Source organism: Nyctibius grandis, chromosome 7, assembly GCF_013368605.1.
Source record: "Nyctibius grandis isolate bNycGra1 chromosome 7, bNycGra1.pri, whole genome shotgun sequence".
Taxonomy (NCBI): Eukaryota; Metazoa; Chordata; class Aves; order Nyctibiiformes; family Nyctibiidae; genus Nyctibius; species Nyctibius grandis.
In genome coordinates this window covers 48,081,201-48,094,413 of record NC_090664.1, presented here as the reverse complement: position 1 = coordinate 48,094,413, position 13,213 = coordinate 48,081,201, and the positions used below count along the sequence as shown (strand labels likewise).

Here is a 13,213-nt window from a genome sequence, read left to right as displayed (position 1 = left end):
AGCTGCTGGACTTCTTTGCCATAAGAGCACCTTGCTAGCTCATGTTTACCTTGTTGACCACGACTTTGCTGCCAAGCTGCCTTCCAGCCGGTGGGCCCCCAGCCTGTACAAGTGCACGGGGTTATTCCTCCCCAGGTGCACGACTTTGCATTTCCCTTTGTCAAACTTCACTAGATTCCTGTTTGCCCACTCCTCCAGCCTGTCCAGATCCCTCTGAATGGCATTATACCCATCTTGTCTATCAACCACTCTTCCTAAATTGGCATCACCTGCAAATGTGTGAAGGGTGCACTCTGCCTCACCAGCAAGGTCACTAATGAAGTTAGTAAGAAGTGCTGGAGCCAGTATTTACCCCTAGAGTACACCACTAGAGACTGGTGCCCAGCTGGACTTTGTGCTGCTGATCATAACTCTCTGAGTTCAACACTTCAGCCAATTTTCAGTCCACCTCACTGTCTACTAATAGTATCTAATCCATATTTCACCAGTTTGTCAATGAGGACATTTTGAGAGGCACTGTCAAAAGCCTTACTAAGTCAAGGCATACAACATCCACTGCTCTTCCCTCAACCTCCATGGCAGTCATCTCATTGTAGAAGGCTATTAGGTTGATCAAGCATCGATTGGCCAACCTAATAAGAGGACTTCATAAATCCATGCTGACTACTCCCAATCACCTCCTTGTCTGTCATATATTTAAAAACAGTTTCCAGGATTATTTGCTCCACTACCTTCTCAGAGATTGAGGTGGGGTAGACTGGCCTGTAGTATCCCAGATCCTACTTCTTGCCACTCTTGAAGACAGGAACGAATCTTGCTTTCTTCCAGTCCTCGGGAACCTCCCTTGATTGCCACAACCTTTCAAAGAACTGAGAGTGGCCTCACAATGACATTGGCCAAAGATGCACCCCATCATGTCCCATGGACTTGTACACGTGCAGTTTGTTCAGGTGTTCCCTGTCTTAATCCTCCTCCACGGAGGGTAGGTTTTCATTGTTTAAGACTTTCCCACTGGTCTCAGGGGCCTTGGATTCCTGAACGCAAGTCTCACCAGCAAAGACCAAGGCAAAGAAGACATTAAGTATCTTGGCCTTTTCCAAGGCCTTTGTCACCCGGTCCCCTGCCCCATTCAGCAGTGGGCCCACATTTTCCCTAGTCTTCCTTTTGCTGCTGATGTGCCTGTAGAAGCCCTTCTTGTTGCCCTTCTTCACATTCGTTGCCAGATTCAATACCAGATGTACTTTGGTTTTGTAACTCCACCCCTGCATACTTGGACAGTGTCTCTGTATTCGTGCAATGAATATTTCCCATGTATAGCTACTACACGAGTTTACAACAAAATTCTTTTTAAAAAAGCAAAGAACAGAACCAGCCATTTCAAATTTTCATTCCAATTCTGTGGTCTTCAGTTCTACTTACCTGATCTATAGCGCTCATCCCGTGACCCTGAGGACCTGCGACGGTGATACCGAGAGGAAGAGGACGGAGTAACAGGAGTTCGACGTTCTTGTGGTAATGCCTGGTCCACCCCTGCATTAATTAAAAAAAAAAACAACACCTCATTCTGATTGAATTCCAGAAGCTTAATAACCAGGAGGAGCTCAGACTGCAGTAGAAGGAGAAAATGAACATTCAGTGGCTAAACCATGTCATGTCAATTGGTTACACAGTACTTGCCTCTGGTCAGCTTTTCTGGTGTGGCTATTTCCTGGTTCTCCCTAACACAACTTTTTTCCAGGATCACAGACTACATAAGAGCAGCATTCAGACAGTAAGCTTGGTGATGTTTTTTTTTCCCAAACAGGTAACCTTTCATAAAATGGTATTCAGGAAATATTTTAATGTGCTAATAAAGGTGGACACCATTGCAATCAACCTTGAAGCTTTCCTGCAAATCAGTTAAAAACATTTCCTAAGAAGACTTAGCCAGTGCCTGTTACCTAAAACCTCACGTGGTTGGACGATATCAGCTGGTGACAATACAATACTAACCCATGGAAACTAGATACCCTGCAGGAAGGGAACTATATTAATATCTATAGGCATTTTCAGCTACCAAAGGCCAGAAAGTAAATAATAATTGCACCAAACCAGGCTGAAAATAGTAATCTGTTCCAACAAAACAACAAAAATAACTCAGTCTTATAATACATATACCTGTAGCACCTCAGTATGAGGGGCCTAAACTTCCAGTATTTCAGATTCAAACCTTGTATTCGTCCCTTTCTCATAGTGAATTTGCTTTTTTAAAAAAGTATTTTCTTGAAGGCTCCTTCAACGACAGTAGTCGTATAACAGCAGCATTGTATGTAAACACTTCTAGAAACTAATGTTCCTTGACAACTTCCAGGGAAGAGTGACGTGAATTACTTAAGCAGGAAAATCCAAACAAACAACAGGAGAAGAAAGCAAACCTGCATCTGTAATAGTGGCATAATATGTTACCCTGCTCTCTTCCAGAGAAGAACCGGAGCAGACCAGCCTAGTAAGTGATGCATTCAGCTTAGAGTCAATAAAGCACAGTGTCTGTGATGCACAGGTGCAAAAAACCAGGAGTACCTAAAAAAATGAAATTAATTCTTTCCTGTATTTTTTGCCTTTAAAAAGTAGTTACGCACCATGTGTAACTGTAAAGACAGAAGTGAAACTGGCTTCTTGCACTTCGGGTTGACAGTAGGAAAGATTTGTTAAAATCACTGAATTAAATGATTAATAATTAAGTATTCAAATGGCTGACTAATAAATTGAAATTGGATTCAACAAAACAATGCTTGGGAATGTTCATATTTTTCAATTAAAACACAACATAAAAACTCTCCACTACTATTTCTGAACCACTCAATGCCTGCTTATTGGAGAGGGATAAGAGTTAACGTTTGTGGAAACAGGAATTTTTATGTGGAATACAGACCAACCGAAAATGCTATGTTGACTTCAATCAGTCTCAGTTATGTTTCAATGGACTCTTTAAAAAGCATCTTTTAAAAAAAGTTGGCATTGTACACTTCTTTCTTTGTGAAAACAAACTGAACCCAAAACACAGCTTCTCTCTTAAATCTCTGGAATATCAGCAATGTCAAGTCTGCTGTGATTTTGTGAAGTGGCTGGTTGGTTAAAAAACTTACTTGGGAGTAAAATCTCATAGGCATATAAAAGACAGAGTGAATACATAAATTTTCTTCTACTCAGATTGTGATTAATAATTCATATTCTTAAATCAAATAAAATGTCTTCATTTAACTGCTCTGTCTCCACACTATAGTACTGTGTAATTTCACTTGCCCTCAAGACTTTATATTCTTTTAGGTAGGTGAACCTAACTTCTGAGTCACTGAAATAATCAGAAGAAATATTTTCTCCTCATTTGTATATTTATAGTTTTCCCTTCTTTATTGGGTTGCCCTGAGAACCAGCAATATAAAGTTAACAATAAAATTAATTTTGAATGAAAATTTTTTAAAAAGTATGTTTCAGTCCGTACGAGATACTAACCACCATTATTCATCTCAGTCCCGATCCATACCGTCAGGAATGAAATACTTTCTGGAAATTACATATATTTACAAAAATCCTAAAAAAACCACACCCAAAAATCGTGTACCTAAAATTGCTGCTGTGTGACAGAAGTTTTGTGAAGAAAGCAGTGCCACAACTTCCCATGGCAAATGACTCGTGTAGGGCAATGGCGTGTGGAGAACAGACAAAAATTAAGTACATCATCATAATTATACAGGAAAAGGGGATTAAATGTATCTTTCCGACAACAAAACCACATGCAACAGGCTTTAGAAACACAGGGGAAATTAAATTGCAAGGAAAAGCATCAGTTTCAGAGGTGCACAGTTGCTGTAGGAGGGAGACCTTCCAGGTAGACCTGAAAGCTGTTGGACAAAAACATTGAAGCCTGTGGTCTCCTCCTGGCCATGTGGCTATGAGACACCTCAGGTGTCTGAGTCTCTTCTTCTGCAGCTGTGGGCACTGCACACAGCTCTTTTTCAAGGTGTAAAAAAGACAGTGCAGGTAAGGTAACCTCAAACACTGACCATGCTGTTGGAGAAGACAGCAGGACACTGCTGCCCAAGGCACTCCCCAACACTGCAAAGGGCTTCTCCCTCCTCCGGTTCACTACGGAGATTATGCTGCTACTCGTTCTTACTAAAGACAGAGAAATCTCTCATCTAATCTTAAAATTGAGACACACTAACCAGTTCACCTCCCTCCTACTTTGTGTATGTGTGTTTGTTGTTTTAAGTCAGTCTGTTTGGACACAATAGGTAATACGGAGTTTCTTCATACAGTTAGGAAAGAGCCCCAACATCCTGTACTAGTAGTCATTTAAGGCCATAGCAAACTAAATAGGAACATCAAAATATCTTGTGCTTTTATGAGGTCTAGGGATCATTTAATGGCTTTACTTCCCCCTTTCCCATGAATATAAAAACAGTGACTAAACCTCTGCCCAAGTACGGAGCAGGACGTGTGCCGATAGCACCGATTTACATGAGGAAGCTAATTCTGCACTAAAATACAGAGGAGAAGCTCTCCATCAGCCATCTGTGGGGAGACCTCTCTTCATACTAGGTTCCTTTAACATGAGAAAACACAAAGCATTGCCCCACTTTGGAGAGACAGTAAGAAATCTGACAATGGTTCCTTACTGACAAGGCTGGAGCAGGAATTAGCTGGCACCACCTGGACTCAAACCTTCACTTCCTGAGCACCCGCTCCCTCGCACAGCACCAGAGATGGTGTGAGACAAAGTATACAAAAGCAAAAACCTACATGCTGCCATTCGGGAGTGATGGGTAGGAGTAAAAGCCATACGGAACAATGAACACCGTGAAATCAGTGAAGTGCTGCCATAAATAGCGAAGCGGTGTTAACAGCAGAATTATTCACCTCCATGAAGGCTCCAGCAACATAGTGCAGTAACAAGCATCTTTTTTTTTTCCACTTCTACTTCTGAACATAACTAAATCCAAAAAATTGATAGCTTTCCCAGCCAGCACACAGGGTCCATGAGTTAAGTGCTAATGCTTGTTCAAGTGCAGCTTCACCCAGATGCATTTGTGGATCGGTGGGAGCAGTGGCACAATGGGCTTTGAGAATTCATACTTGGATTGATTCCTAACTTTAAGGAGGCAGCAGAGCAATGAATGGCTTTCATAAAAGAAAGGACAGTGTCACGCCAGTGCCCTGTACGCAGACACAATCACAGGCACTGTCAAACTGGCATCATTCTTCATAACGCCATAGTCTACACCAGTCTTGCAGCTAAAGCAGGACTTTGAAAGTTTAAGCATAATTAACACTAATGATTGACTTGTTACAAGTCATGAAGAATTTCACCAAAACATATATGCCTGGAACAGAGTTATTTTATATAAAAGGCTGAGAAATCAGTGCTTTACGCTCATCACATTACACATAAGCATTACCAGGTGCACTGCAGCCAACAGCCATGTTCTTAATACAAGCATTGGTTCATTTATCTAATGCTGCTAATGTGGGATGCAGCTTGTGGATTAAGACACCTATATTTAGGTGTCTACAAGAAGATGCTTAAGCTAAGCTCCCATTATGAAAAACAGAGAACTAGGCCCAGACTCAGAAGTCTAAACAGAGGTGTCCAATGTCTTTTCAGATCTTGTGGACTATGATACCTGGCTTGATCAGAACGGCATTATCTGTCCTTAAGTGCTGTTTTGTATGTGCTCACTCTGTGCAGATGTCTCTTGATACCATAGGAAATCCTGAACAGTATTAGACACCTATCTTCAGGCACCTCCATGAGCCCAGTGGAGCCTGGAGAGCTACGCAGGTTGTCAGTGGAGGGATCTGCTTTGGCATAAGCTGAAAAGCTCTCTGGGTTTCATCAACTGAATTAACTGTGTCTCTCCACATAAGAATGGGAGCTTAAATACCAGGTTCATAGGCAGACAACTTAATGCAGATGTATCAATCCACAAATCCTAATCTGCAAGCTGGATCCTGCTTTGACTGTATTTAGCTAAAAATTCAAGAGCCTCAGTAAAGCTATTTAAGCAATAACACTGCAAGCTGGGGAGTTTTAAGTGCATGGAAGGCACAGAACTGTCAGCTGGAAGCAGGCTTCACCTCCTTCCTTCCTTCCTTTTTTTCTTTTTTGCCTTCACCTCTTTGTTCCTCCCTTACTTGTTACTTCTTTTTGTAGCTAAATTGCAGTGCTATGTGCTGATAATGTGGCAATAGCTGCATTGCCCGCTCCAATGGAGGACAATTGTTTCCTTAATGACAGCTGACAAGTTGCTTTGATATATCTCTTATTCCTATGTCTGTGTCAAATTTTTTTTGAATCTAAAATGTAGAAGTTGAAATGTCTAATTGACAAGAAATACAAGGCGTTCTCAGATATAGGCTATATTTATTGTTCTAAAACTAACTTACAGTGTGTGACCCCAGGAGAGCTGTAGGATAAACTCAGCAACTCCAGGGCTGGTGGGAGGGAAGGCAAACAGTGTTTGCAGTGCAGTTTTAAGAAACAGTATTTACCTTCTGTATTTCCTTAGCTTCTATGCAGTGGCTGGTGGCTCAGCTTTAAAAGCAAAGCCAGGTGATGAACACACTGTGTATTCTGTAAACAGGTTAAATGTCACACTGCCCCCATGGAACTCGCTACTTAGAGTGGCATTTCACTCTTCCCATCAAATGTACATCTAAGTAATGAATTCACTGGATAAGCCAAAGGAGATTTTAAATGCAATACTCTCAACAAAAGACATCCAGGAAAGCAGAGCCACTTTCTGCTAGATAAATCTGGAGAAAATGGAATTTCTGATTAGGTATGTTTAATTAACAATCTTTCCTTCACAGGTGAGCTTTCACACTTACTCCTGCACTTGGTTCTCATTTCGAACAATGCACATGCTTCAAATCGACCATCTTCTTTCCTTATTACAATCTCGATGTTGCCTTTCAGCATTTCCTTGCAGGCACTAAGCCTTCAGTTCAAGCTTAGCATGGCTGACGTGGACTTCTTTTTTCTCCCCATTATCATCTCAGCAGTAGTGGACATCACATTACAGCTGCAATTCACACACAATCTCTGATTTCCATTTTTCTCTAGACAGTCCCAGAGTGTCAATGTAACATTTGAAGATTATTTTGGGAGAGTGTGTAGCAAAAGTCTACCTGTTCACACAGCAAACACATTCACCAATGCACTGGTCAGCTTACACTCCCAGCAGTTTAACATCCTTCTTTCAGCTTTTAATAAAAGAAATTTGCCACAGACCTGTCCATTCGGACAGTGTGGTGAATTCCAGCAGTTTCTCATTTTGACAGTGGCACCCAACTCTTCACATGCCTCCACTGGCTCCACCTCCTTTGCTCCAGCACAGGCACGCTGGGTTTCAAGGCCCCAAATGGCACCTCTCCTTTCTACCCGCCATTGCTCACCTCTGACTGAGCCATCTTTTCTCACCCATTTGTCAGAATTGCAGAAAAACATCTTAATGTTTCTTCCTATGCTCTTATGTTTCACAGATGCTCTCCATGAACAACACCACATATTTCATTGAAATTCTTCAAATTCTTTGAAAAACACCCGAAATCTGATGTGTATTAAAACTCTCCTCCCCTCCAAAACCCATCATGCTGAATGCTGAAACCACTACCCACATTACTAACTGATTTCATCATGTCCTCGTTTCTTCCCTTACCCCATTTTTTGTCTTACTATTAGGATGTGAAATCTTTGAAGGAAGACACCTTTTGCTCTGTGGTTGAACAAGGTTTGGTATTATGAGGTCTTATTGCAGGACAGGAAACAGAGGTGCCGTCATAAACCAAAGAGCGTGTAAAACAATATATGGGCCCCCACTCAGCATGGCAAAAGCCAAGCAGTAACCATCATGCTTTAAGCAATGGCATCAAGGGGTAGTTCTCAGATGCTTTCAGAACCTCCCCTTTTAAGCAAACTAAGCTCTGCCAGGCATCCACCAATTCAAACCAAACATCTTTTTTAAAAACAAGACTTACTGAGCATTCATCTACGTGCCATAGTTTCTCATCTGTGAAACATCTGTCACACTGTTTTCAGAAATGTGTCCATGAGTTGTGCAATGCATATGCCTTTAAATGAGATCCATGTTCTCAGCCTACACGTATGCTTTGAAATGCCCCATCATGGTTATCCCTTGATAAGATCTTTAAGATTTAGGAACACAGATGTGACAGGAATACTCATTATTAATGAAGTGAATACGAGGAGTTTTTTTTCAATTCCAGAATCAAGCTTCGTTTAAACATTTCCTTGCAATCTTTGCAATCCAAATAACATTGCAATCCAAATAATGTCTGTGGAAGAGAAAATGACATTGTAATCGCCAAGCTTACTCTGAGTGCCCAAAGGGCTAGCAGCAGGAACAGCTGAAAGCAAATGTATGCATGCATACACATAGAAAAGTATGCAAATGTATGCACACATTACAGATATACATATATATGTGTCATGTTAATAACAAAGGCTATGGAAATTGGTTCCTGTAGTTCTACAAAAAATTGTTTCTTCATAAGGTAAAGGGATCTATTATCTTCTCCACACTGTGTAGCCTGAAATCTCCCCGTGCTGGTGCTGTTGGGGCTGCAGCAGCAGGAGATGCAGTGATCTGTCTCTAGGCCTGTGAAAGGAGCAGCAGGGGCCTTTTAAACACCGCATCTCACAGGTTTATTAGCCATAATAAATAAAGCACTGGTGACTGGTCTACATGGTTATGCTACAAATAGAGATGCATTGGTGCTACCAATGATGGGAAATTACAGAAAGTAATCTAGTGTAGACACAGCACTTGATTAAGAGAGAATGAACCACCCATGTCTAAGCTGTTAGAAGCAAAGCTTAATTGATAACAACATCGTCTCTGTTCTGTGAATGAATAATCAGATTTCCTGGCAAAAGACTGGAAGCAAATTGGGCAAAAAAACAGCTTATGGGGGATGCAGGTAATTTAGTTATTTTTCTTCTAGGGAGGGTTTCTCTTAATAGCGTGCACGCAGCTGTCCACATGTTATCTTACCCAGAACTGACTGATGTAATCAAGATACTCTTCAGAAAGGTATCCTGAAATAAATGCCTGTTTAAATGGTTATTCTTTCAGCTCTTGGCTGGCAGGGCTCCTCTACAGAGGCAGTTCGAGAAAGGTCACATCACAAGAGCGACTGGGATATACGTGCAGATGTAAAGGTCCGGATTCACTATTATTTTTAGATGTCTGACATAGGGGCATGCTAAGAAAAGAAAAACTACTCTGCGCACGGAACATCTCCAGCTACAAACTGACATCCTGAGAAAGCGTTTTGAGGAAACAAAGCTGTACTTTTGTCTCCCTAAATTAAACCAGGTGGGGATTTAATGGGAAAGAAAAAGGGGGCTCCCCTTATCCCTTCTCCCATTAACACTGCCAAACACAGCATATCCGTTCTGGATTTCTGGATGTTGGACAGCCCGGCTGGAACAGTACAAATACCCTTTGCATATGTGCAGTCTGTGCAGCATCTGGATGTGTCAGACCTCCTGTACATGCACTGCGGAGTCAACTTGCAGATGTGCAGCGGACCCAGCACGTCCCCCATGTGTCAGACTCACTGCACGTTTGCTGTACGGCATATGTGACAATATGCTCTCTGGGACTGTCCTGTCAAAAATAAGGAGCCTACGAGTGAACTCCCACATCACCTGGTACAGTATCAACCACGTGGCTGCCCAGCTTCCCCTTCAGATTAGGATTATACCCATTCCTGAAAAGTAACAGTTCTCCCTTTCTAAAATGACAGTATCTCAATGAGCACAATAAAAAGACCTCTGGTATACATCAAGATATATATATCTGTGTGTTTATATATGTATATAGCCAACCCTTCTACTGCCTACATTTAGCACTTACATGGTTTTGATTCATTAATTCTGTTAAACCTTAAATTGCAATTTAAATTCAATATCATTCCCATTTTGCAAAAATCTTGGGCAAAGGAAGTTAATCATGTCAGACCGAGGGAACCTGACTTAGAGCAGCCCCACGTAAGAGAAGAAACACAAACACCACAGTCAGAATCCGACATGTATCTCCTCTATAGTATTATGGCAAATTGGTTTGAAAATGAGCAGGGAAGGGTGTCTCAAAAGGATCATCTTTTTACAGTTATGTCTTGTCATGACAGAACTGCAAATCCTATCTTCCTTCTAGCCATTTCTTACACTGTGTCTGGATTGCCTCGTGGGAGTGTGGACAAGCACACAGGCAAGACAGCGATGTCCTCCATGTGCCCACATGGTTGGCAAGAGAAAATCTGGTGTCTTGAGGGGCTGCGAATCCTCTGCAGCCTTGCTACAAACCCAGGGAGTAGGAGCAGACTGCCTGCACCAGTCACAGGTCACCCCCAGAAGGCAGGATGGGTACCTGCTGAAGGGCACAGCTGGGCAGGCATGGCTGGGGTCACGCCTTGTCTGTCCACACTGCAGCCACGTAGCCCTGCAGAACGTTCTTCCTCCGGTCTGCTCTACCAGCCTGATGCTTGTTCCTAAAAGTCACTCTGGTTTGGATGTGAGCAGAGCTCAGGCAGAGATTTCAACTTGAAAATAGCACAGAATAGGGGTGCTTAAATTTTTACAGCTTCCTCCGGATTCTGGTGGGCTTGGACCTGTCCAGAACTCTGTAAAAAGGCAGTGCCAAAAACGGAATTAGAAACAGGTGCCTTCCTGTGTTTCACCAGCTTATTGTATGAAACCTCCTCCGAAGTATCCATGGTATGGAAGCTAGAGAGACGTTAACACGTTCAAATGTTACTAAGAAGGAGTATTCATTCTCCCTTCCCATCATTTCACCCTTAGGCAGACAAAAGTTGGTAACAGCCTTCCAGATGTTGTCCTTTAGTTGTCCTGCCTTGCCACTGGCAGTTCCTAGTCTATCTTATTGAGGTACACATCTACCAGAGGCTTCCAGATGAGGCACAGTTACAGACAGATATGGACTGGAAAAGAGACATTCATTGTGCTCACCAAAACGAAAATAAAAGAGAGGCCGGTTTCCTGCCGTGCTGGCTGCTCTCTCTCTAGCGGCCGCTTCCCGGATGTCACAGACACCAATGTTGGCAGTGCGGAGCATTCTTCTGGCAGCTCCTTCACTGTGTTGCAGTCTACACCGTACCGCGGCAGCTCCATTCGCTGCTGTAACAAGTTGAAAAAAACTAATTAATTCATGTTTAGTTTTTTTACATTTGTTACAGCAACGAATGGAGCTGCTGCCCCCATGCAGTAGAGCACACACGCACACGCACGCACAGACACCACAGGACACTCACGGAGCCAACGCGGGTCAATGTTCCACTCTGCCAACATGGGCGTTAGTAATGTTAGCAAAGGTGCAGCGAGAGGACTGGATGTCCCAACAGAGGGGAACTGCCTTTGCATTTCCTTTAGCTTGTTGAATGCAGTCACAGAACGCAAACCCTGCCTTTCCCCAATGCCTCCAGTCCCAGCGAAAGAGCCATGTTCATTTCCATACGGTTTTAAAATATCTCTAAAATGTCTATTCCCTTTTAATAGCAAGATCCAAGACCACCAAAGCTTATAAGTTCTTGCAGTTCCCCATCAAAACAGATTACAGCTAAGAAACAAGTGTCTAATTGGTCATGTATGTGATTGTTCAGATATTAACAGAGGCTTACAAAAGGCAGCATCTGTTTTGTTATCCTGTTTCTTCTTGGAAAGGATTCATCTCCCCCTTCCTAGTGAGCAGGGACCCCAAGCTGAGGTCCTTTACTCAGATGAGTAAAGTCTTAGAATATCAAATTGAACTGTTTCAAGTTTTGTCCAAAAGGTAACACAACAAAACAAACAAAAAGTACAAAGACAGCAAAGACCCAAGCACAAATAATACCAATTTCTGGAGGAAAATACTTCAATACAGTAGAAGCAGTGTCTTCCACTATAATAAAGTAATTCATTTAGCCATCAGCTAAACAATTGAGCTTGATGTACATACAAGAAAACAGTGGACAATATTTCAATACTTTTTCTCTTCATCCTATTATAATCTTCCTTCTCACAGGATCCATATCCCACACGCCCACTGCAGGATTTTCTGGTAAGTGGTAGAGCAGAAAACATTCACTCTGCTTCTTCCCAACTTTAAACCAGCCCTAAATCAGCTACATCCTCAATCATGACCTCTTCAAATTATTGAATGGACCCCACTATAGGACTGGCTTACAGAGATCCCCCTGCTTCTACTCGCACTGGAAAACTTGAATATCACAACAGAGACCATGAAAGATAAACCTTGGAGGGTTCTCCACCTTCTCTCTCATCATTACATGCATCATGAATCCCCAGCAGTTTCAGCCATGGATACAGCTTGACTAGAAGACTATGAGCTTTCTGGAGAAAGAGCTGTATTTTCTTGTGTGAAGAAAAAAAAAGGCACAACTAACTCTATAAACAAATACTGGTACCAACCTCACTGCTGTGTTGAGGATTACTGTGAGACAACAGTGTCTCCATAACTCAGTAAACCTAAGCAGGTCTCATGAGAACATAGTGTGAAGACTATTGTATGTCTGATAGTCTGGTCAGACAATAAATACCCAGAAATTTAATAACTGCACCTCTGGTATTATAATTCTGTTGATTTGATTTGGTTCATTCTCTAATGGCTCACAATGGACAGGAAATGTCACAGACACCCTCAAATCAGGCTGTATCACTTCGAAAAATGGAGGTGTCTGTAACACTGATCTTTTTTGTGGAGTTCCCACCAGTGGAGCAGACCAAGTGAAATCCAAAGGCACAAAAATACCATTCTGCTATGGAGCTAGCTAATATATATACACCCAAAGAAGAAAGAACAAGGCAGTGCCTCCACACATGAGCAGTTTAAGTATAAAACATCAACTCCACCATAAAGGCAGGATTTTGTAAAAGAAGGAGGAAATTAGTTCCCAGGCCTGCAACAAAAACAGGGCTCAGAGGACAGTCAAGCCCAAGTGGAGCTTCCGTAAGGTGAGAGAGATGCCACGAGTGCGTCGGGCACGCTCCTCTGAGGCCAACACAAAATGGGGGCCTACACCAATGCCTACAACTACGTATTCAACTTCATGATCCAGTGCCTCAGAAGAGTGAAAGAACTCTGAAGAGTTCTTATATATATATATATATATATATATGAAATAATTTAAA

General features: G+C 42.1%; 1 protein-coding gene across 5 annotated transcripts in view; it reads right to left on the bottom strand.

The window, feature by feature from the left end:
* The window catches only part of DIP2C (disco interacting protein 2 homolog C), a 334,890-nt gene that overhangs the window by 143,366 nt on the left and 178,311 nt on the right, over positions 1-13,213 (bottom strand). For 3 of the 5 annotated variants that reach the window (XM_068404523.1, XM_068404525.1, XM_068404524.1), the window contains exons 3-4: positions 11,036-11,203; positions 1,420-1,530 (exon numbers count right to left, since the gene is read on the bottom strand). In XM_068404523.1, the coding sequence (XP_068260624.1) occupies positions 1,420-1,530; positions 11,036-11,203 (279 nt within the window). The remainder of the gene's footprint in view (positions 1-1,419; positions 1,531-11,035; positions 11,204-13,213) is intronic. The other 2 variants (XM_068404526.1, XM_068404527.1) reach the window with 1 other exon arrangement.